Raw genomic sequence first — 23,882 nt, forward strand, 5'->3', positions numbered from 1 at the left:
TATTAAATCATTGTGAATGTATTAAGCATATGGGAGCTAATAGTAGCTGCATAAAATTATGTAAATAAAATCATAAATATTCAAGAAAACATCAAGAAATTTTATCAAGCGTATACATGGCGAAAAGAGAATGCACAAGATTGGAATCGATATGTAAACTCAGGTTATATCAAAAACTTAATACAATATTTAAAACATAATCAGTAATTAGCAAATTAAATACTGTGCTAATTTCAATTAATTATAATTATGTTACGCTAGTTATACAATAATATTAGGTTACGTTTGTTAGGTTAGGTCAGGGGTCGGCGAACCGCGGCTCCCGAGCCGCATACGGTTCTCTTAATGACTACATGCGGTTTACAACACTTTGGTCTTAGCCATTAGGGCTATGAAAATATGTACATTATATTAACCCATTCATGTGCGGCTCCCTAATTTTTTTATAAACATCTTAAAAGTAGCTCTTTGGAACTGTAGAAGTTTATAACCAATTCTTGTAAAACAAGGTTAGAACAGATTCTTCTTTATGTTGAGAATAGACTAAAATTTAGCTATTAAATTGCTAAAAAAAATGTATAATTTTTTTAATAAAGAGAGGGCTGAGATGCAATGAAACAATAGTTTTTGTTAACATCAAAAAGTATTTACGAATATAAAAAAAATGTATTGCATGTGTCACCTATCCAAGTAGGATCCTTTGAAAACGTTACTTAACTGTCGTGAACTGTGAATTGCTCAATTGAGAGATGGAGATGGAAATAAGTTTTTTTTGGGTTATTATAAAATTACAATAAGCAATAAGAGAAACTAGAAATCGAACAGGAAAGTGTGCGTTGCGTGGTGTCGGCTAGGTGAAATTGTAACAGTACATGTCACCTGTAAATGGAAAGCAGCGGCTTTTGTAATTATTTAATAATATTGCCCTTTTGCGATGCAAAAAACGAAAGAATAGTGCGGAATTGAAATGAACGGTGGCGGAGGGGAAAAATTCAAGAAAGAAACCAACACCGGAGAGATCCTTGCACAACGCTCTCTGTTCCGTGCGATTTACGTTACAGTTATGCAAACGGGGCAAACGACTATCGGGTAACACTTTGCGCAACGTCACAATATGTAATATCGCCTGTTTTTCGTTTGTTTGTTTGCTGTTGGAGATTCGTGCACAACAAAAAAAAAGAAAGAGTATGGATGGTGCGAAGATTATGTCGGTTGGTGAAGGAGCGATACGATGGTGCCCAAGATGGGATGGTTCTGTCTGATGAGTCCGTGGTGACCAAGAAGAGAGAAGAGTCTGTTTGCGCAACGTCAGCGAAAAAGTAAGTGACGCGACGCAATCAGTGCAGAAGAGAGGTGGCGGAGGAGTAACCTGGTGAAATGACACGATTGTTTGGATCCGTTATGTGCACCGACGAAGCCCGGGGAACCAACTCTATGTACGTGTGTGTACGAGTATAAATGTATGTATGTGTATCCATGAAAGTGTGTGTTTGTGTGTGTGTGCCGTTAAGAGCAAAGCCATCGACTCACCTCACCGAGCTCATCTAAATGTTATTATTAATATTTCATGCATTGTGATTTATTTAAGAGATCGTTATTCTGCGCGCCGTCTCACACACACACACACTATAACACACTCATTCATATACGTACAAATACAAACACACACACACATGCGACGCCCTTACTTCCTCCCTTAACACGCCGATGCACACCGCTCGCATACCTAGCGATACATTTTAAATCAACAAATTAACTCCTTGTGTTTTAATGCTTCCATTAGGTCTGCTAACAACAGACCAATTCTCCTTGCAAGACGGAAGGACTACGTGGTTGGCCTAGACGGGTTTCTAGTCACATAGAAAGTCATTTGTGTTGGTTGACCTAAAGACAAATAATCTTATGCAGGTTTATTTTTCTTCTTCCTATGCCACTTATAGCGCGCATTAAAAGTACTCGCGGAAGGAAAATCTAGCACAAGCCGAATGAATGCATACGATATCCTCACCAAAAAAAAAACGATCTTCCAACTTCAATTTCAAAGATTTCCATTAAGCTCTGATTCATTTTTGTTTTTTTTTTTATTTCAAGGATTATTTATATATTTCTTCCAGTTTGTTGTTGCCTTTCGTCTCATTCATTTCAAAATCAGTGGTGACCTCAGACATCATTGTAACATGTTGTCAAATTTCTTGTAGTTTTATATTTTTTATTCTCCATTATTAAACAATGACAGAAATGAAAAGCTACAAATCTGAAATGTTTAACCTAGTTATGATCAGTAATTAGTTCAAATTAGTTCTGAAATTATTATTGTCATTTATTAGTTTGGGATCTGAACCCTGATCAAACCTACAATACTTCAAGTATTTTCTATGTTAATATAATTATGTAATCAATGGCTTAACTACTGTAAGAGTGTAAGACTTTGAACTTATAAATTTCCACGGCACATTTGGATTTAATTTTTGCGGCACACCGGTCGAAAATCACTCATGTAACGTTTCAGATTCGCTACTGCAGTTGCAGATGATTCTTCGTGACGATTCGTGGCAATTCGTGTTTTCCTCACCATGTAAGGCGATTTTTAAAACTATCGCCTAATTTTTATTGCGTATGTGAAATGCACTATTTTCGTGTCCAATTTAACACATTTAAACAATTTCGTGCCCACATAAGGCGATTTTTTAAAACAATCACCTAATTTTTATTAATCTCTTATCAAGTGGCGAAACGCACTCTTTCGTGACCAAAAAAAGGTTGTTTAAACATGCACAGCTGCAGATGATTGACGTTTCGTTCCAAATAATGCTTAAATAATCATTTAATTTTTATTGTTTTCTTGTCAAATCACAAATTTTATATCGCATTTATTGACATTTAAATGTACAAATTGAAAATCTATAAATCTAAAATGTTTAGCCTAGTCAAGTTTTTTTTTAATCGATTTTGACCTTATTTTTTCCACTATTTTTTCTATCAAACCTTGAAGTTAATATTGACATGAAGCTATGATCATTGTATTACTTCTAAAATTAAAATTCTTTCAATAGATTTGAAACGAGAAGCAATTAAATGCTTGCCCATTTTTGATTGGTTTAGATTTGGATTTTTAAAAAAATACGTAAACAAAAAAAACCTGAACGATAGAACCAATTCCTGGTTTAAGGTTTGGCGATATGACTTCTTATCTACTGTTCGAAACTCTTTTTGTGGCCCAATAAGTATTGTTTGAACGTTCAAATAAGTTGTGATTCGTCGTGTCTCAGACATTGGTATACGAATCTTCTATATATTCTAACTAACAATACAACAAGTATTTTTAATTTGACAGAAATGTTACAAAGTGGTTATAATTCCTCGAAATGTGATCTTAGTAAACGCATTATTATATTAAACGAGTCAGTAGAGTGCATTAAGGTCCCTCGTGTTTCAGAGATCACCTTCATCAATCTAGGCCTTTACGTTGACCAAAATAATTTGTAGTTTGCCACACGCTATATAATCCTTGCAAATTGACTCAAACGCCGGAAGTACGCCAAACTAATTCGATAATGCCAAGTGACAAATCTAACGCTAATCGAATTAACATTTACTGTCAACATAAGCCTATATCAAAACATATTTCCTATTCATTAAGAAGAACTTAAGAAAATGCATGCACGTACCAATTATGTGCAAGAACAAAAAAAATTCTAACATTTCAACACTACAAAATAAATGGCAATTATCTGTGTATGTATGTTCGCAAATTATAATAAAAATATTTACTAAAGAGCTTATCAGATTTGCGGACGGAACAGTGCGGAGTGGTATATTATGAGCTCACTCTCCCACATTACCGTGTAACAATGAATATGACATTTAAATGGAATTTATAAAAAATGTTTGGATAGTCTATGACATTTCATATGGTGAACGAAACAACAACAAAAAATGCTGTATGTTCGTATTGTCTACTACCATTACTTACTTGCATTACCATCCTAGATTTGCTTATGCAATGCAACATTTAAATTCAGCAAAGTGTTCAATTTGAGAATCTACAAAATATCTTACTTAATATTCTAATAAAATTGTACGTAATCATTTGTATTATATAAGATTGTTTTTTGTTTTGTTTGCACAATTATATAATAATGTTTTGAATTACTACGAAACGCGTGTACTGGACGTATTTCATATATAAAAATCCATGAAATGAACCTTGATTCTTTCTGTATAAATTTATTTGATTTGATAAGTTTAATTACAATAATGGTTTTTACGTGAAACTCATAAAAAAGTATAAATTAACCAACAAATTCAGTATTTGTCGCGTAATAACTTTTTAATTAATAATATATTTTATTTAAGCCTTATTATTTCTAAACTTGCATTTAACTAAATTAAAATAAAATATGAAATTGAGTAAATTAAAGCATTTTCTATTAATTAATTATAAGGGAAATTTTATTTAGCAATCAAAAAGATTTTGCGTATTTTATTAGTTTTTTAGGTTACCATGTTGTTAATTAAGCAATTAAAATTTTATATTATGTCGAGTCAATTGTCAACAATATGCATTACTTACGTCAATGTTTGTCAGTCATACATAAGATGACCAGACTTCAATCAAAAATCGAGACATGACTCGGATTCTTCACTAAATTGTGTTTCCCTTTCTTTAGTTTACATATAAAGGTCCTGATAATACAATTCGGGAATAGCGAGACATTTAACAAAAAATCGGTACAAATACCAAATGGGACGTGTGGTCACCCTAGTCATACACCCAAAGATACTTGACAAGTACTTGGAAAGTTTTACTAATATGAAATTGGATAAATTAAAGCATTTCGTATTATTTAATTATAAAGTAAATTTAATGTAACAAACAAAGATATTTGCGTATTTATTAAAATAATTGAGAATCTGAAAAAAATCTGCAATTAACATTTAATGTTATGTCGACTCAACTGCGGGGACACCGGGACATTTAATAAAAAATCGGGACTAAGGTTGCTGAACTGGGAATTCTCGGGATAAATTTCCCGGGACTTTTGAACAATTATAAAAAGTACAAAGAGATCTTCACGAATACCCCGCATTGATGCAAGTAATATAAAAAACTGGATTCAGACGTAAACTCAGGAACTATACCGTTTTTCAATGGCAAAGTGGTTGTTCAAAATCATCCATGATTTTATTTTCTGAATGTTTAATGAAACGACTGTTTAAATTTCTCGAGTCTCAAGAATTCCCGGGAATGCATTGTCTCGTGTCCTGGGAATCAAAAGAAATGTACCTAATCGGAACGTCTGGTCACCCTAGTAATACACCCAGAGATACTTGACAAGTACTTGGAAAGTTTTATAAGTGACAAATATCTGTCAAGTAAAATTTATTCCTGTACAGTGTGTCTCCACCTTAATACGATTACTAGAGATAATCACTTTATTATTAATATAGCAAATAAGTTACAACTATCAAGTAGTTTAACAAAATATTTTTATACTTTTAATAGTACTTGTACAAGTTAATTGGTATTAATAGCGTGATGTTTATTAATAATAATGACTCATAAATATGCATTTGTTAAATATTATATTGAATGTAAATCAGTGAAGAAGTGGAAAAAAATTTAAAGAAATAAAAATAAGTTTGTGTAAAGTAGCTGGGGAAACATTGCCGACGAACATCTTCCTGCATACGTGCACATCCGCGCGGGTTTCCCCAAGGATCCGTTTCAGTTGACACATTCGGCTTTTCGTATTGATCCCGGAAAGTTTCCAAGTTTGCATTAATACACATTTTACTTGAAACATATATATATATGTTTGTGTGTGTACACGTGCATGTGAAATTGTTTGTGTCTGTCTCTCTCTATGTGTGTGTGTGTGTATTATTTTCTTCCGATCTTTTTCTTGTTTTCAGGAGTCCGCAATTCGAGGCGCATACTTTATCAGGACCTGCGGAATTGCGGGGGCGGCGAAGAGGGTTGGAAGGGGAGAGGCGGCAGCGGCGGCGGCCGGCGCGATAATAAATCAAGACTGCATTTATGAAGTGTGTTGGTACACGCTGACGTGTGTAATCGCGTGCCGCGCGCGCGGAAAACCGTCGCGGCTGTTTCGCGTTTTTTTTGTTTTTTTCGGTTTCGTTGTTGCTGCTGCTCCTTCTCTCTTTTTTTTTTTGTTTCGCATTATTATTTTCTTCTCTTTTCCGTTTGTTTCTGTTTTTCAGTTTGCTCGCTCTCTCTCTCGCTATTTTCCATCCGTTTTTGAATTATTTCGCATGTTGCATTTCGATTTGTTTTATTTGCGCATGGGTGAGGTGGGCGGTCGTTGTTCCGAGGGACGCGAGGAGCGAGCGAGGTTGGATATTCGAGCGGCGGCGTCGCGACGCTTCGCACAGAGCCGCGTCGCGTCGCATCGCATCGCCCTTTTCCCTTCGGTCCTGGGGAACCCCCGTCGACGGAGCGGCAGAGAGAGAGGTGTCCTAATCTAATCTCCGGCTGCGTTGCGTCAAATTCTAGGGTATTATCGATTCGGAAACACTCTCTCTCCGCTCTGCTCGTCCTCGTCCTCCTCTCACCCTTTTGCGCTCCCTCGCGCGCCTTCCCCCCTTTTGTGTCGTAGACCCTCCTTCTCCTCCTGCTCCCAACCCTCGCTCTCTTTTTCCGTGTGCACTTACCCCCTTATTATACTCAACTATTCATACTGATAATACACACAGCGACCGGATTATTAACGCTCTCGTGGCACAAGCCATACCAGCCGCACTCGATTTATACACATTTATTGTGTTTACGACCAAGAAAAAAAACCTACAGAAACAATAGAAATGACAACAAAAAAAAAACATATATTTACATATAATACAATATTACGCTTTACTTGTACGAATTAACCGTTTCGTTAATTTCTCCTTTGGCTGATAGGGAAATTGCCAACGGTTTAATTAAAATTCGTATATCACTCCTCCGATAAGCCCGTGCGATAGAGCTCAACGAAAATAGTATGTAACCATCGGAAATAAAGGCAATGCCCGTTGGCTGCCGACAATATAGATATAACTTCAACGCGCTTCGCGTTTAAATAAAACCCAAACCTCGCTAACCGCACCGAACCAAACAATACACAAAATACAATTCTATTTCCAAAACACCAACAAAATAAATCAAATTAAACCTAAAATAAATAATGCACACTGTTTTACACGGTAGACCTCCCTAGAAAAACATGTAAATCGATTATTTTTAACATTTATTTACTTATTTTTTTAAACCGTGTAAAAGAAAAAACATGTAATTAAAGTACCGTGTAAAACGAGGAATAGGTGTGTTAATATATATATTAATACATTAAAAAAAACAATTAATGGGTGCATCCACACTATAGCTGATAAGAGACATAATTATTAACGAATTGTACTAGCAAAATAACTAAATATACATTTATTTCATTTTGTACTCAATTTTACTTTCAAATTTCTTGATAACCGATGATTAACTACACTACGCATTCAAATATTACATTGCGTAGTGTGTAATAGTTGGTAAGCCTGACACACATTTATATTTCAAGTCACGCATAGCAAATCGTTTCTGTTCAACTGGAGTGCCTTTCTATTTATCAATATTGTGCTACAAGTTGGGTACACACTGCTTGTCATATGCGCACATTGAATATATTCAAACTAGAAGCGTAATGTGTACGCACCTTTAATATTTGTAAAAAAAATATTTAGAATATTTGATAATTTCGGGGAAAACTCAAATTATCAATCTGCAATTTAAAAACAAACTTTACAGAGGATTAATATAATCTGTGTGATTACAGTTTAACAAGTTTAAACTGATACGGATATAAGATAAATTGGGGAATGCATGATAAATTTAAGAAGATTATCATTTGCAACAAAATCTTATGATTGTCCAGAGTACTGTTGATTACCTGTAAATAATCTCTTGTTAATGAAATAAAATAACATCGGCTTTATCCTACTAAAAATAAACGATTTAGCTTCATACCCTATGGCTATTTTAGTAAACACTTTGGAGGTACAATTTACTTGTCAAATATCTCTACAATTTAGAAAAAAAAATATCTATTTACTTTTTCAATTAGTAAACTGTATAAGAAGTATTATATGAGTTTTTTTTTTTAATATTAACATAAAACAATTGGTAGAAATTATCTGTCTTTGTATTGACAGACGTTATATCTTATGGTACCACCACACTTCATCTGATAAGTGAATGCACCGGTCCAAAGCGTGGAAGTACTATGATGCCAATAATTGATTGTTAACATCAAACAATATTAATTGATTAATGTTTTTTTTATTGAAAACAGTTTAATGTTATTTTTGTTTAGTAATAATCTCGTCCTTTATTTTTGTTCTTAGTTGGAACACGTGTACATATTTTTTTTTAGAAGAAAAAAGTTTCGAAGGGAGATTTTCGTTTCAGGTACTTTCTCTCTCGTTGGAGTGCCCTTCCGAGAATCGAAATCTGGAATTGAGAGGGTGCAAGGGATACACGCAGATGTATCATATATATATGCTTATATATCTATATACAGTATTTTTTTTCTCTTTCGTTTCGTGCGTTTGTGTGTATTCTCCCTCGCCCCATCCCTCCGTTATCCGTAGTCTCCGTCATCGTCGCCCTCCGATAGTGGTGAGCGGCGCGGAGCGTCGCGACGCTCGTCCTGTTAAACAAGAGCGTTATAGTGGATAGCGTACGTTTGCTGTTTAGCTGATAATTAGGCGGAGTAATTGAACGCGGGACGAGCGTGGCCGTACATTGCCGAACTGGGAGCCGACCTAAAGGCAATTCTCTCCACTATTGTGTCAGGTCGGGCGACAAATCACCACGGTGGTGCTCCAAACTCGCTATACTCGATGCCGAACACCACGACTCGATGTGAGACGAACCGTTAAAGCCGCACGCCATTCCTCCTCTTCTTCCTCTAATCGATTATTTCTTCATTTATTTATTACACTCTTCCATTCCTCGAACCTGTCGCTTCTTCCATTCGTCGAATCCAACCGCAATAATGCCATCCATCAACTCTCGTATATTCTTTCCTTACGCTCACATTTAAAATACAACTTATTCATTTACCTATCTCCAGCTATTAATCTAAACGCCCTTTTACCTGCAACTCAACCCTTTCAACTATACGCGTATAATCGGAAAATAAACACCTCAGCCGACAGAAATTACTATAATTTCATGTTTTTTTTTTCTTTTCGCCCTAAAGATTTACACTCAATTACAATATTGCGTTACAGAATGACATGATTAAGAAACATTGACATTCAATTACAAAAATGCATTACAGAATGAACTGAATATATGCAATCAATTTCATTACAGATGAAAATAATTGAGATGAAATGTTTTAATTGTATTTGAAGTTTTTCAATTTCAATATTGCATTACAGAATGATATTATTGAAAACAAAGTTACAAACATTATTTATACAGACGTTTACATCATATTTTTTAGTTTCATTTTTAATTTAAAAGTATGTTTTTACATTGTTTCTACATCTTAAACATTGATATTCAATTAGAAAATGCATTACAGAATGAACTGTATTGAAAACTGAATAGAAATCATTATAAGTTTCTCAGCTTTATATATTGTATATTCAACTTTATATACGTATAATTTTGTTAAGTTTTTTTTAAACATTGAACCTAAATGTCAATTTTGCATTACAGAATGACTATATTGAAAACTGAATTGGAATAATTATTGGTGAGATGTTTTCGTAATAACTAAGATTCTTCATAGTTATGTATCTTTTTTAATCTAAAAATATAAACTCAAGTGCAATATTGCATTACAGAATGACTTAATTGAAAATAAAATATCTAGTCTTTTTCATCATAAATGAAAGTCTTCAGCTCTATGTCTAGTATGAACTTATATTATACTAACGTTATTTTCTTCACCTTAAATATTGAAACATAATTATAACAAGCATTACAGAATGATTTAATTGAATATTTAATTTAATCATTTTTTCTTATCTAACTTATTCATGTATGTTTTGTTTTGATTTGTCCTGAAATCCATATTGTCTGCATTTTTTAGTCTCAGGTGTCTGGTATAAGTCAGGTTAGGTTTACTGCTCTTTACCAAGAACGATGTTTAAACCTTACCTTTTTTGACCGACTGTAAACCAAGTGAAACCACATCAGAAACTCAACTTTCTCGTAGTCAAATGTAGATGTAAAGTATATTTACTATCTTACAACTTTAGTCTACTATAGTTTCTTAAGGTTTCTTCAAAATTAAACTCACAATTATAAAAAAAAAAAAATCCCATCATTAAAAAAATAAATCAAAGAATTACCTTTTGCTTTTTAATCATAGGACTTTACACCTCATGATAAATATCATTAATACCACGAAGTTCAATATCTACTAAGTCTTCAATAAAATCAATGTTTTACAATACTCATTTTTTCTGAAAATTTTACCCATTTAACAGGAAGAAATACGTTCAAAATTGCTACGCCATCTTTTGGTTGGTTATGGAAACATTAATAATCCTTAATACAGGTAATGTAAGTAAGCTACCGTACATTAATTTTCCAATATTTTTTTGTAATATTTACCATCTTGAAACGACAATTGATAGAATACTAAGAAATTAAATATTAGGTTACGGTTCTTGGAAGCACTAGGTGACTTGGTCAAAGGACCTTCACAGTATTATTAATAAGTTTCAGGTGGTATTCAAGGAAAAACCTTGAAAAAAACATCTGCAATGCATATGTATATTTCGCTCGAGCGAGAGAGCGAAGAACAAATCGCAATATATCGTTAAATTCAAGTAGATCAAGCTGATACATGTTGATGTACAAAATTCCGGTGCGTAATTTGCTATGTAAAGAGAAAGTAACGTCTCTTTGTTGTCACGCTTCTGAAGGGATGCGTTTGAGGTATTTTTTCGGAAACACCAATAAACCGGTGTCGGCCTCCTATTTTGGTGACTTTGGTGTTTTACTACAACCTGTCATAAATGCTTTTCAGTGTCCATCATTCATCATTTTCTTTCTATGTCGAACGCTAAGGCCCCAAATAACTCATCTTTTAACCGAAAACATGTTTCTACTTAAACAGAAATAAAACGAAATTTGTGTGCATATACATTTATATTCGGTTGCCCGTCACGTTTCGAGAATAAAACTAATATATTCTAGTCGTCGCTAGGTAATTTAGTCGTATTTTGATTTTTTATCGCTGGTTATCATAATTGCGCATACGTTATTTAATCAATTACAGTCGGATGTATTACTGTTAGGAAGAGGACTTTTGCGGTTTGTCAAGATCACGAATAATCCATACATTTGATAATGAAAAAAAAACTTTTTAACTTCTCAACTTAAAGGATTAAATTCATAATTTGTATGGAAAATAATTCATACATTTATAATATTGTATATTGTAAATTATTTTTAACTTGAATCTAAGTTAAAGAAGGATTGTACAGTTGGGTTACGTTTGCCAGTTGACTATGAAAGTGTTAGGACAATTTAACAATAGAATTGGAGAAATCGTTAGAACGTAGGTAGGTAGCAATAACTGGAATCGGAGGAAACAAACTGTCGACAGATAATGTTTTGATGCGCACGTTGTCGATCATTGTCGGTATCGTATGAATGGGACGCGTTAAGCATTTTGTGGCCTATTATAAAACACATTATAATTTAATAAATATATTGGCCCTTGCGACTATAAGTCTGTTATTTATTATTTTCAATGAAATATTTTTTTTATTAATGTTTACAATGTTTAAATAAAATAATGATTTTTCATGGTTAATAAAGTTTCAATAATATTATTAATATTTGTCGATCGTTGTCAGATTAGTATACTACTACAATTATTGATCGATATTAACAAGTAGAATTACGAGTTTAGAAGTTGTCGGTTATATATGCATTTTGTCGGTCGGTGTCGGTTTAGAATTTACATATATTTAAGTAAAAAGGTTATAAATCTCGTATTGAATATTTACTAATTTTTCAAGTACGAAAGGAATTTTGATTAAGATTGACGTTGCAAATATTGCCTTATTAAATTCGGATATTGTCGGTTATAGCTAGAAATTGTCAATCGTTATCGGTTTTGCAAAGATTTGAGTCCGTTTTATTGAATATTCAAGGACTACAAAAAAATCTTGTATTGAATACCAGTAAATTAATAAAAATGAATAGAATATTAATTAAGATTAGCGGTGAACAAATCCTCTAATTGAATTAGGATGTTTTCGCTCATAGCTGTACTTTGTCGGTCAGTCTCGGTTTTGTATTTTGCAAAGATTTGCGACCGTTTCGTAGAATATTGTAGGGTGGGCCTTGGCTACCGTTTTGGATTGTTTAGATACTTAGAAAAATATATTTTTATTGAATATTTGTTAATTTTGTAAAAATAAATGGAATATTAATTAAAATTGACGGTGAACAAAATCCCTAATTGAATTAGGATGTTGTCGGTTATAGCTGAACTTTGTCGGTCAATGTCGGTTTTGTATTTTGCAAAGATTTGCGACCGTTTCGTATTATATTGTAGGGTGGGTCTTGGCTACCGTTTTGGATTGTTTAGTTACTTAGAAAAAAAATATTGAATATTTGTTAATTTTCTAGAAATAAATGGAATATTAATTAAGATTGACGGTGAACAAATCCCCTAATTGAATTAGGATGTTGTCGGTTATAGCTGAACTTTGTCGATCGGTGTCGGTTTTATATTTTGCAAATATTTGCGACGGTTTTGTAAAATATTGCAGGGTGGATCTTGGCTACCGTTTTGGATTGACTATATATATATACAAAAACAATCTTTCATTGAATACTTGTTAATTTTGTAGAAATGAATGGAATATTAATTAAGATTGACGGTGAAAAACGTTAAGAGTCTAGGGAAATAAAGTTCGGACGAGAGACGAGAACGAACTGGATTTTCCCTTGGAAAAAGGTTGGCCGGGAAGGTCGCGAGGGTTAAACTCGGATCGGTGTTGTTTTTTCTTCTGCTTCTCTCTCTCGTACACACACCCACCCCGCATTGTTAGTCTGGGGGTCTGAGGAGGGTGATTCGGTGGGTGGGTGGCGGTGTTGATGGTGGGTGGATGATAAAATATTCCATTAGGAGAAATTGGCGCTCGGCATCGAGTGTAGCGGGCGGCCGGTGCGAGGGAGTGAGACGCTTGCATGGTATACTGTTGAAAGAGAAGGAGGTCTGCACGGACGGAGATCCATCCACCCACGGTATCGGGCGCGTTGTCGAGACGCGGCAACAGCGCGGCCCATAACCGATATTGTGGCCGCACGGAATGGAGGAGAATCGGTTCTCGGGTCAACTTCTCCTCATCCGACCTCCCTCTCTACCTCTCTCTCTACTTCTCTCTCACTCACTCCTCCACGGTTATAACCATCTATTCGTGTCTCTTTCTGAATGACTCTCTCTCTCTCGCACTCTGGTTCCAGAGCGTCCTCTCTCTCACTCCCACTCCTGCGGCGGTCGCCTCTCCTCCTCTCCCTCTGTTCCACATAGGGACCCGACCCGAGGAGGACCCGAGTTCGTCCTTTGTGGCGGTACGAGTACGTGCCGTGCCGTTGTTTCGCCTGCAGAGTACCAGCGCACACCGCACTGGATATACCAGTCACAGTCCGCGCGCCAGTCGATCGCCGCGTTTGCTCACGGAAGCAACGACGCTCTCTCTCCGGTCTCTCCCACACACATAGTCAATCATTCAGTCAGTCATCAACACAACAACAGTTTCCTCCGCAATAGAGAGACCTCCGAATCCTCCGAGAGAGGCGAACAGTTTTAAAAAATCATCACAAGTATTTTTTTTGATCAACCGATTGATCAACAAAAATTATCATCGAAGTCGATTAATCCGGGTGAAAGTGAAGAAAAAGCGCATCCGCATTTCCGCCGCACGAAGTTCCGCACAACTCCGAAACTTTGAAACTAAACAAAAATACGGACTCAGTAATAATGTTTGTGTGAAACTGCCCAAAGGATTATTGACTTTATGTTTTCGTTCAAATGCTGGGATATACTTCCTATAGGTACAACAAATTTCTTTCTTTCTCTCATTTACAACAAAAAAAAAATCGCTCTCGCTTTCCAGGACATAGGATTACTACCACCGAATTTGTTTGATCGCGAATCTAGTGCACAGTGATTTCAACGAGTGGTGCGGACACAGTGTGCAACCAGTGATCGAATTTCAACTCGCGACTTATATAATTTTTTTTTTGAAAATATTTTTAAAATCTGCATGTTATCGTAATTTCATTCGATTTCTTTGCACTTCTATTATTTCTTTTATTTTTTTTTCGTTTTATTTATTATTCGAAAAATCCGCACGCGAGAATTTCTGCATAATCGGTACAACTTTCAAATTAATGGCAATTAATATCGGGGCTCGTCCTTCGAATATTTCGAACGCCTCGCGTGATAAACTAAACCACACGAGGAGCGCGCTCCGCTAATCGTAACAATTTCGAAAATAATAAGTAAATTATGTAGGGACGCACGTGTCGTCGCTGTTAATTGTCGGAACAACAATTGTGCGATATTTTATTATTGAATCTCGGTGAAAAGTGACTGTTTTTTTTTTGTTGTTGAAATCATGTTATTTGTGCTGTGTCCGTTTGTTGTTTAATGTTGTTGTTCTTCTCCTTGTTGTTGTTGTTGTTAACACAAAGTGTCCTTTTTGCAGGGACTGGTCGCCAGCGGGCGCCACGGCCCAACAGCAACTGTCTGTCGTGACCACGGTGTGGGGTGTCACCACGTCCAGTCAGTCGGGACCGCACGGAGGGTTCGCGAACTCCGGCCCTGCGCCTCCACCACCAAATTCCGGCTACAAACAAGCACCTAACAATTACCAAACTGGTTACCGCCAGACCGGACCTGGGTAAGTCTCACTTTAATGCAATTATACATCTACTAATTCTATTTTGCCAACACTTTTCACATAACAAAAACGCTTATTTATTATTTATATATTCCTTTAATTCAACAAATACAAAACTCGAAATATAAATTAGTTTCTAATTTATATAAAGAAAATAGTAGATTTATTTATTTTTTATAAACTAAATTAATTTAAAAAAATCAGAACAATCATATATTTTACATTTTCTTTGCATCGAATTTCTTAATATTTTTTTTGTAACATTTACTTTTAAATTAAAATATTTTATTTTACTCAAAACTTCAATTCCACAAAACTTAACTCAATTGCTCATTTTTCTTGGAAGAAAATATAAATAAATTGATAAATCTAAATTTTTTAATAATACTTTAATATAAAATTAAGTGACAAAATTGTAATAATCTAAATTATTGCTTTAAATTTTTTAAATACTGAATTTGAAAGAACTGCACAAGAATAATATTTATAAACTAGAAATTCGAAGAAAAAAAAAACGTAAAGTTTAAACGTAAATAATAATATTAAAAACTGCAAAAATTTCATGAAATATAAAAAAAATCTTTATTTGAAATAATATTGTACACATTTTTACACATAAATAGAAAAGTATTGTTTTTTTTTGTAAATCAGGAAATAAATGTGTTAAAGTACACATTGAAGAGATAAACGTTGTAAATTGAATAAGGCATTCTCTAATCTTATAATCCTTAACGCATATGAATTACAATCATTATTTTCACTATTTAGCAAAATAAACACATAGAGTGATAAGCGCTTCGCACAAAGGGAAACATAGACTTTGATCGTGATGGTAAATAATTCGAGTACGTTTAGAAAATAAAAAAAATCCTGCGAACAATTTGTTTATTAAAAGATAAACATTTCTAGAATAACAAACTTGAATGTTGTGGATTCTTTCACTATAAACAAATGTTTCACCGTTATTATGATTAGGTATTAGGTTTAAAAATAGGCAAGAAAAAACGTATATTTAAAAAATAAGGAAATTATTTTGGGAATGATGTGTCTGTAATTAATTTTTGTTTTTCGTTTAATATTTAGTTAATTAATATTAATTAATTGATGAAGTGTGCGAGGCTTCGGGCTAGAGTATCATTTATAAACGATTTCCGCGAATTCGTGAATATTTCGAGTGTAATGAACTCCAATTAAGCTAATTAATACCGTCGTCCTTTGCAATGCAAGTATGCAACGGCTCAATTAATTAATCAATTCCTTTTTGCAATGTGCAAGATGAATTTCTCTTCAAATTTGGTAGTATTTTCTACGGAAAAAACGAATCTAATATTTTCACCTTGCGAAAAGATAAGCTGGGTTTTATTGATTAAACGTACGCATTTTTGTTGCAATCGTCACACGAATATGCAGATAAGATAAGGTACAGGATTTGACTAGTCGAATTGTTGTTTTCATTAAGCGAATGAAAAAAAAAACATAAGGACTACAACACAATTAACGTCGTCGGTGGCTTCCTTTTCGCCCGTATTCATTTCACCGCACGAACAATTGATTATAACTCTGTTTTTAATTGCGTTCGAGCTACAAACAAAAATAATGGTTTGTTTATTTCTCTCCGCGCGACACGAAATGTAAATTCGCTGTCGGGAGGGGAAAAAAAATTGCCGCCTCAGTTACATAAGGATCGCCGATGACAAAGTCAAAGTATGTTGTTTTCGATACCCGTCGTCATCGTTGTTGTTGTTTTTTTATTTTCAAATTAATTAAAACGCTAAACAAAATGAAATAATAACAATGGATAGAGAGAGAGAAACAAATAATAATAACGCACACATGCAGCGACGACAACAATGGCTACATGTTTACATAATTACGTAACGATAAAAAGACGTTTATAATCATATAAAAAAAATAAATAAATAATACAGGAATGCTGCATGCGCGTACAGGCTTTTGCACGTAATTCGAAATTTTATTAAAAAATAAACCGTCTGCACGCGAAACCGAGGGAAAATATTGAAATCCTGTGAGCGTCGCCTCCTACTTCATTACGAGCTTAGACTCTTTTTATTTTCGTTACAAAGGGGACATTTTTAAAGGCCAGGTACAATTCCTGTCTGCCCTTTTTCTCGATGGGAATTGCGGGGACGGCGGTTTCGCACTGGGACTTTTAATGAAAAGGATGGGAAGTCGGCCGCACGCGTTTTCGAAAATTCCAGCCTTGGGGAAGAACACGAAGGATTCTTCTCGTACCGTCGTCGATTCCGGTTTTCTTTCTTCGATGGTCTTCTATAAATAACGTATGATATTGATTTTTGTTTCTCGTTTAATCGCGCTTCTCACCGCACGTGAACAATTAACTCGGTATTTCCATGTGCGGATTAGAAAGAAAAACGTTTGATTCGATTCGAGTAAATAACGTTTAACGGGAGCGGCGCCCTTACTGAAAACGATGACTCAAAGGCCGACGTCTGAGGAGTTTTTATTTTTTTTGTGTGTGTGTGTATATGTGTGTGTGTGTTATGGAATTGGGTTGAGGCCATTCCGGCGTATTGTTTCCATAGAGCTCTCAACCTTCCAACTATGACAGTTACTACCGATAAACAAACTTGTTTCTCACGTTCATGTTTGTTTGTGTGCGTGTACAGTACATGGAAAGCGTTCGAGATGCATCAACTTTTTAATTCAATTAGTTGTTTTTTTTAATTGATTTTCGTATTAATATCAATTAATTAATTAGTAAATATTGTATCAATTAATTTCAATGGAAAAGTGTATGCAAGAATAAAATGCATATCGAAATAAAGTTTGTTGCATTTTTGTTGTGAATGGAATGTATGAAAAAGGTTACTAAACAGAAACATAATGGTCGGTTATTTCCTAAAAAATCGAGGCTGGTCGTCCAGGTATTTGAGAAATGCAGGGCAATTAGAGTAGGGGCTAAGTTGCAACAAAGGTGACCTAGTCGACGCGATGGGAGGGGGCGAGGGTTGGCTAGGAAAACAGTCGAGGGACGAGGAGGAGGAATCCCGCTACTTGGGAATCATTTGTGTGAAAACATACACACACACATATACACACAAACGGGAAAATCAATAGCTGGAACAGCCACACTTGCAGCAAACAATCGATATCGGGGCCCGATTAATAAAGTATTATCAATTGGCATCGGTACATAGATTAGATCATACCAACTAAGTGCGGTGTTTACGTTATATATTTAAAAAAAACATTTTTTGTTATATTCCGGATGTCGTCGTATTTAAAAGCACTAAATCGACTGTGCATAGGTAAAGCACACTTTCCTCACGATGAACAACGTATCGTTCGCTAACAGTCGAACAGCCCCACAGTTTTTGAGCTATTGTTAGTCATAAAGCTCGCATTCGCAGCTTGCGTTTTTCGTTCCCCAGTGACAATCACCATGTGTACGTGTGTATTTGTGCTGGGTTATTGTTTGCGAGGCCCAACGTGTATATATATATATAACTATATCCGGACCACCACCTTCTCTCCCCCCCGTTTTGTCACAATATGATTTTCATTCAAATACCCTTTTAACGTACGTTTGCCTTTGAACATTCACTAGTTTCAGTTTGCTTTAATTAAAATTCCCCACGACCGCTTTTTTTTGCCCTCTGTACCACCACCACCACCAACCATCTCTTCCTTCCTTTACTTCTTCCGTTTATTCGTTATTTCGCCCCCTATATCCTGAGCCCTTCGACTCTCGAACCCATCCATCCATCAAGCGTTCTACTCTCTTCCGAAGTTCTCTATATATATTTTCTTCATTTCCTTCGACGCCTGGAATGGATTTCGAAATCGATTGAACGATTCTAAAAATTCGCCACACGACGACGGCAAACGGTGGAGCCCAGAGAGCAGAGCTTGAGCTAAGTTTCGCTCCTGCTTCTATGTACATATGTGTGTGCATTCTATATCCTCCAAATCGAAAATAGATCCGCGCGCTCGGCACGTCGTTGGAATAATTAGAAAATGAACTAAAATTACTATATAATATTGGAGCCGGTCCAAATAAATTTGTTACGCAACGGGGGCCCCGGCATGTATTTATATGAAACGCTGGAATGGTGTAATTACCACAAAACTGTTCGCACGTGAAGATCTATATTCGAACGAGCTTCAGAATATTCATCCATCCATCCAACCGACCAACAATCCATCCATCGAGAGGAGCGCACCTCCAAAAAAGCATTGGCGGTCGCGGCACAACGCGAGGAATGTAAACAAATCCACGCCGCGGCGGTGCGACATTTCTCTCTCTGTGTATGTTTCGTTCCCTGAATGTTATGTTCCTCTGCCAACGCAGCTCGATGAGCCAACATTTTTTAATGTTTTTACTTGTTTGTTCCAATCATTACCGACCTTTCTTAATTTTAAACGTTCTATGCAAATATATCTATAGAAACAATATATTGATTTGATGAGAAGAAAAAAAGGCAGAAACATGCAATACTTTCAAAGTAATTTCTCAAGTATTTATCATATTTATTAGATACTACTCATGCTATATCAATATTTAGTATTGTGTATTTGTAAACATACATTATTTGTCAATTTTATGACGAAAATATTACAAAGTTGTTTTAACTAAATAAAAATTAATTAAATAATTTATATTTCAAGTATAAAATTTGTTGAAAATTGTTGAAGTGTTAATATTATTTTGGTTGAATGTATCTAAATGTTTGTTTTGTTTTTTTTTTTTTTCTTAGAGTGGGAAATTATGGAGCGGCGGGCGGTGGAATGAACGGCGCCGAGGGTGGCTACGGGGGCGGCAACGCTCTGTCAACTGCGGCGATGGTAGCAGCAGCAACCGCGACAGCGACGGCCACCGCGAGTGTGGTCGCATTGCAGGACAATACTCAGTTTTCGAACCAGCAATACAACCAAGCTTACCAGCAGCGAATGATGCCTATGAACGGGATGAATCCTATGAATAACATGAACAATATGGCAAATATGCCGATGGGCAACATGCACGGCAACATGATGCCCAACATGGGCACGAAGATGATGCAAGGCCCATCGAACAATTCCATGTACCCACGCCGAATGGCCCCATATCCCTCCCCCTCGATGCACATGGCCCAGAAGAGGAGCTCTCAGTCTTACCCTACCGGCCCTTGCCCGACCATGAATCCAAGCTTTAATCCTAACGGCCAGTACCCGGGCTACGGGGCCAGACAACCCACCTTCCAGAACCAGTATCCCGCCCAACAGTCCATCGGACCCACTGGGAACTTCGGCCCAGGCACCATGGGTCCAGTCCGCGGGGGCTCAGGTCAGGTGCGCCAGAACACGCCGCCCTACTCCCAGCAAGGACAGTATTTCCCCAACGGCTCGATGGGCCAATTCCACTCTGCAAGCGCCAGCCAATATATGAATACCAACAGTACCCCTCAATACAATAGCAGCCAGCAGTTCCAGCAGGAAGTCGGGATGAGGAGCAACATGAATTACCAGCACAGTCCGATACCAGGAAACCCAACGCCTCCGCTGACGCCTGCTAGCAGTATGCCTCCCTACATTAGCCCGAATCCGGACGTTAAACCAAACTTTAACGATCTGAAACCACCTATACCAGTACAAAGTAAGTTCATCTCACCACTTCATCATGCAATCAGATTTATTAACGCTCGATCTTTCGTTCCCTTTTTTTTTGCAGAAGATGATGAGTTAAGACTTACCTTCCCAGTGAGAGACGGAATTATTTTGCCGCCATTTAGATTAGAGCACAATTTAGCCGTTAGTAACCATGTGTTCCAACTGAAGCCGACGATACATCAAACGCTGATGTATCGTTCCGACTTGGAACTTCAACTTAAGTGCTTCCATCACGAGGACCGAGGGATGAACACCAATTGGCCGGCTTCCGTACAGGTCTCCGTCAACGCTACGCCCTTGGTCATCGAGCGAGGTGGCGACAAAATAACACACAAACCACTCTACCTAAAGGACGTCTGCCAACCGGGACGCAACACCATTCAAATCACAGTCTCGGCCTGTTGTTGTGTAAGTACACAAACATCTCAATTAAAAAAGAACAAAAACAACCAAAATCACCACTATTTAATTGAATAGTTTTAAAATATTATTTATTTCTTACAGTCGCATCTTTTCGTATTGCAATTGGTGCACAGGCCTAGCGTACGCTCCGTTTTACAAGGTCTACTTAAGAAACGGTTGCTCACCGCTGATCAATGCATTGCGAAGATCAAAAGGAACTTCAACAACACCAATTCTGGTCCTGATCGGGACACAGTTGAGCAGACTGCTCTGAAGGTATCTCTGAAGTGTCCGATCACATTCAGAAGGATCACGCTACCAGCGCGGGGACACGAATGCAAGCACATACAGTGCTTCGACCTAGAATCATACCTCCAGCTTAACTGCGAGCGAGGGACCTGGAGGTGTCCGGTCTGCAAGTAAGTTATTTCGTTTGCGATTTCCAAGACACAATTTTCCTAATGAATCCTCATTGTTACAGCAAAGCGGCGCAATTGGAGGGATTAGAAGTTGACCAGTACATGTGGGGCATCCTAAATACGCTGAGCAGTTCAGAGGTGGACGAAGTCACCATAGATAGTGCAGCCAATTGGAAGGCGGCTAAATCTGTCGGCGCCAACATAAAGGTATGCTTGTAAAATAACGTCCCCGAAAATAGATCACGTGCAATATATTCTTTTTTTTTTTGTGGTTGAATAGATGGAGAACGAGGATAATGACTCTTGCGGCGCGAAGCGAATGAACAAGGCGATGTCGCCAGGTAGCATGACCCTGCCGACACTGAACAATTGGGATATGAACCAGGCGATGTCGCCGTACATGACGCCTGACATGAACAGCATCTCCAGTGGATCCATGATGAATAACGGCCCTCCGACCTACAACAATTCGCGAGGCAACAGCCAAGGCGGTTACGACTTCAATTCCTCCTCGAACGGTGCCACCAGCAACGACTACACCGCTGGAAACGGACCTCTCTCCCACCTCAGCGAATCCGTGAACAATCTAGATCCTCTTAATGCCATGGAAAAGAGTTTGAATGACCAGGTATGTTTTTGTATAATCATTATTCGAATCATATCAACTTCTTGTTTTTGCTCTTCATATCTCTTTACAATCGATGTTAATCTATTTTGCAGATGCCTCACACCCCACACACACCGCACACGCCGCATACTCCACACACGCCGGGATCGGCCCACACCCCTGGGGGCGGCACCGGACCACCAAGCGTACCACCGCCCTCCAACGACAACAACCATCATCACAATAACAGCTCGAATTCCGATGTGCCGGAAATCCCATCCGACCTTCATTTTGATCCTGCCGCCGTCATTGATGGGGAAGGAACGGGACAAGAAGCTCTTAATGTACGTATAGACCACCTCGAACCAATTAACATCCCATTTTCAATAGTAATAATCAAAACTGATTGTTTAAACTTTGCACACCGACCGAACCGGCTTCACATAATACACGCGCTTTATTTGTTATATTAAACATATTTCGCACACGCAAGACAAACACGTTTGTTTGCGTTAATTCATTTTATTACATTCATTTTATACTTCGAAAGTCCACCTCGAAATTACATGCTATTAATGTTGAATTAGTCTTTAAAATAAAATATCAACAACAACGCATTTAACCAGACTTACGAATTAGTTTTGAAGCTTCAGCAACTTTTCTTGTGGTGCGCACAATTAACAAGTATTTAGTACTTACACTATAAGTTTACTTATGCAATTTTCGTAATTTTGTTATTCTTTCTGCTTGCAGTTGCTTCCTGACAGTGTGGACCCCATGGAACTGCTGTCCTACTTGGATCCTCCGGATCTAAACACGCCGCCGTCGAGCGGAAGCAGTTCTGGACCAACAAACACTTCCACAAGTGACGACATCCTAGCGCTGTTTGAGTAAGCAGAGTTCCTCGGCTCAACTGTGTTCACAATTCAAATTTTTTTATTTAAATGTAAAGCGTGAACAAGTGAGTGAACAAAGTGTGATAGAACAATCTAACGTGTTAATTATTGAAAAAGGTCTAAATCAAACTATTTTCATTGTATTATTTGTACATACCTACTTAAAGAAAGAAAAAAAATGAAATGATGATGAAGAATGGCATATATTATTATATTAAACTTAAAAACAAAACAAAACTATTATGGAAATACACAAATTGAATGGACTTGTTTCATGGGTTGACCGTGTCTCATATGCATATATACATAGTTAAGTTTGTAAGATTTTAATCAAACGTAGTAAGTTTCCTTCTCTTTCTATCTCTCTCTCTATATATATACGCATATATATTGACTAATGTATATGCGTATCATTTTGTGTTTAATTCTTCGTGCATTTACCGGATGAACCGATGAAGCAAGTCACGAAAATTATTACGGCCAGTTAATAGAATAGTATTAAATGAAAATCATAAATAAAAATGAATATTAGGATAGCAGTTGGAACCAAACAATCTAGTACTTACTTCTTACATATGGCCGAAAAATGAATTCTAAGAGTTACAGTTAACGATTAAAATCTGTTTCTCTTGTTATTATTTTTTTTTATTCTCTCTTGTTCTTCTATTATTTTGGTTTTCGTGTTTTTTTTGTGTATTAAAGCGGCCATTTTGCATCTGGATGTGCATAAGCTTCAAGTATTATCTGCTGCAATCAATTCCGTGAACCGAGGCAAGTGTGACCACGCGCAAAGAAACCCCCTTTTCTTCCCCCGCCCCCCAGAAAAAGGTACATTCAAAAGCTTACGTGATTTGAATGCATCTTAATGCACCAATTTATAAGAATATTATATTAATTATATGATACAACAACAAAAAAAAACTTGAGGAATTAATTATAATACTAAGGCTTTGTAAGAATACAATTGCATCCACATAATTAAAAAAAAGTATA

General features: G+C 36.5%; 1 protein-coding gene across 1 annotated transcript; it reads left to right on the top strand.

Annotated features, from left to right (window-relative positions):
• Nucleotides 1–13,570: 13,570 nt before the first annotated feature.
• On the top strand, nt 13,571–23,061 carry LOC108567442 (zinc finger MIZ domain-containing protein 1). The gene is made up of 9 exons (XM_017927923.1): nt 13,571–14,083; nt 14,740–14,934; nt 19,674–20,551; nt 20,627–20,973; nt 21,070–21,386; nt 21,449–21,593; nt 21,667–22,014; nt 22,107–22,337; nt 22,747–23,061. Exons 1-9 carry the CDS (start codon nt 14,061–14,063, stop codon nt 22,885–22,887), a joined length of 2,625 nt encoding a protein of 874 aa, XP_017783412.1. The 5' UTR covers nt 13,571–14,060; the 3' UTR covers nt 22,888–23,061.
• Nucleotides 23,062–23,882: the final 821 nt, after the last annotated feature.

The sequence above is a fragment of the Nicrophorus vespilloides genome, unplaced genomic scaffold, assembly GCF_001412225.1.
Source record: "Nicrophorus vespilloides isolate i.1.1-1 unplaced genomic scaffold, Nicve_v1.0, whole genome shotgun sequence".
NCBI classification, from domain to species: domain Eukaryota; kingdom Metazoa; phylum Arthropoda; class Insecta; order Coleoptera; family Silphidae; genus Nicrophorus; species Nicrophorus vespilloides.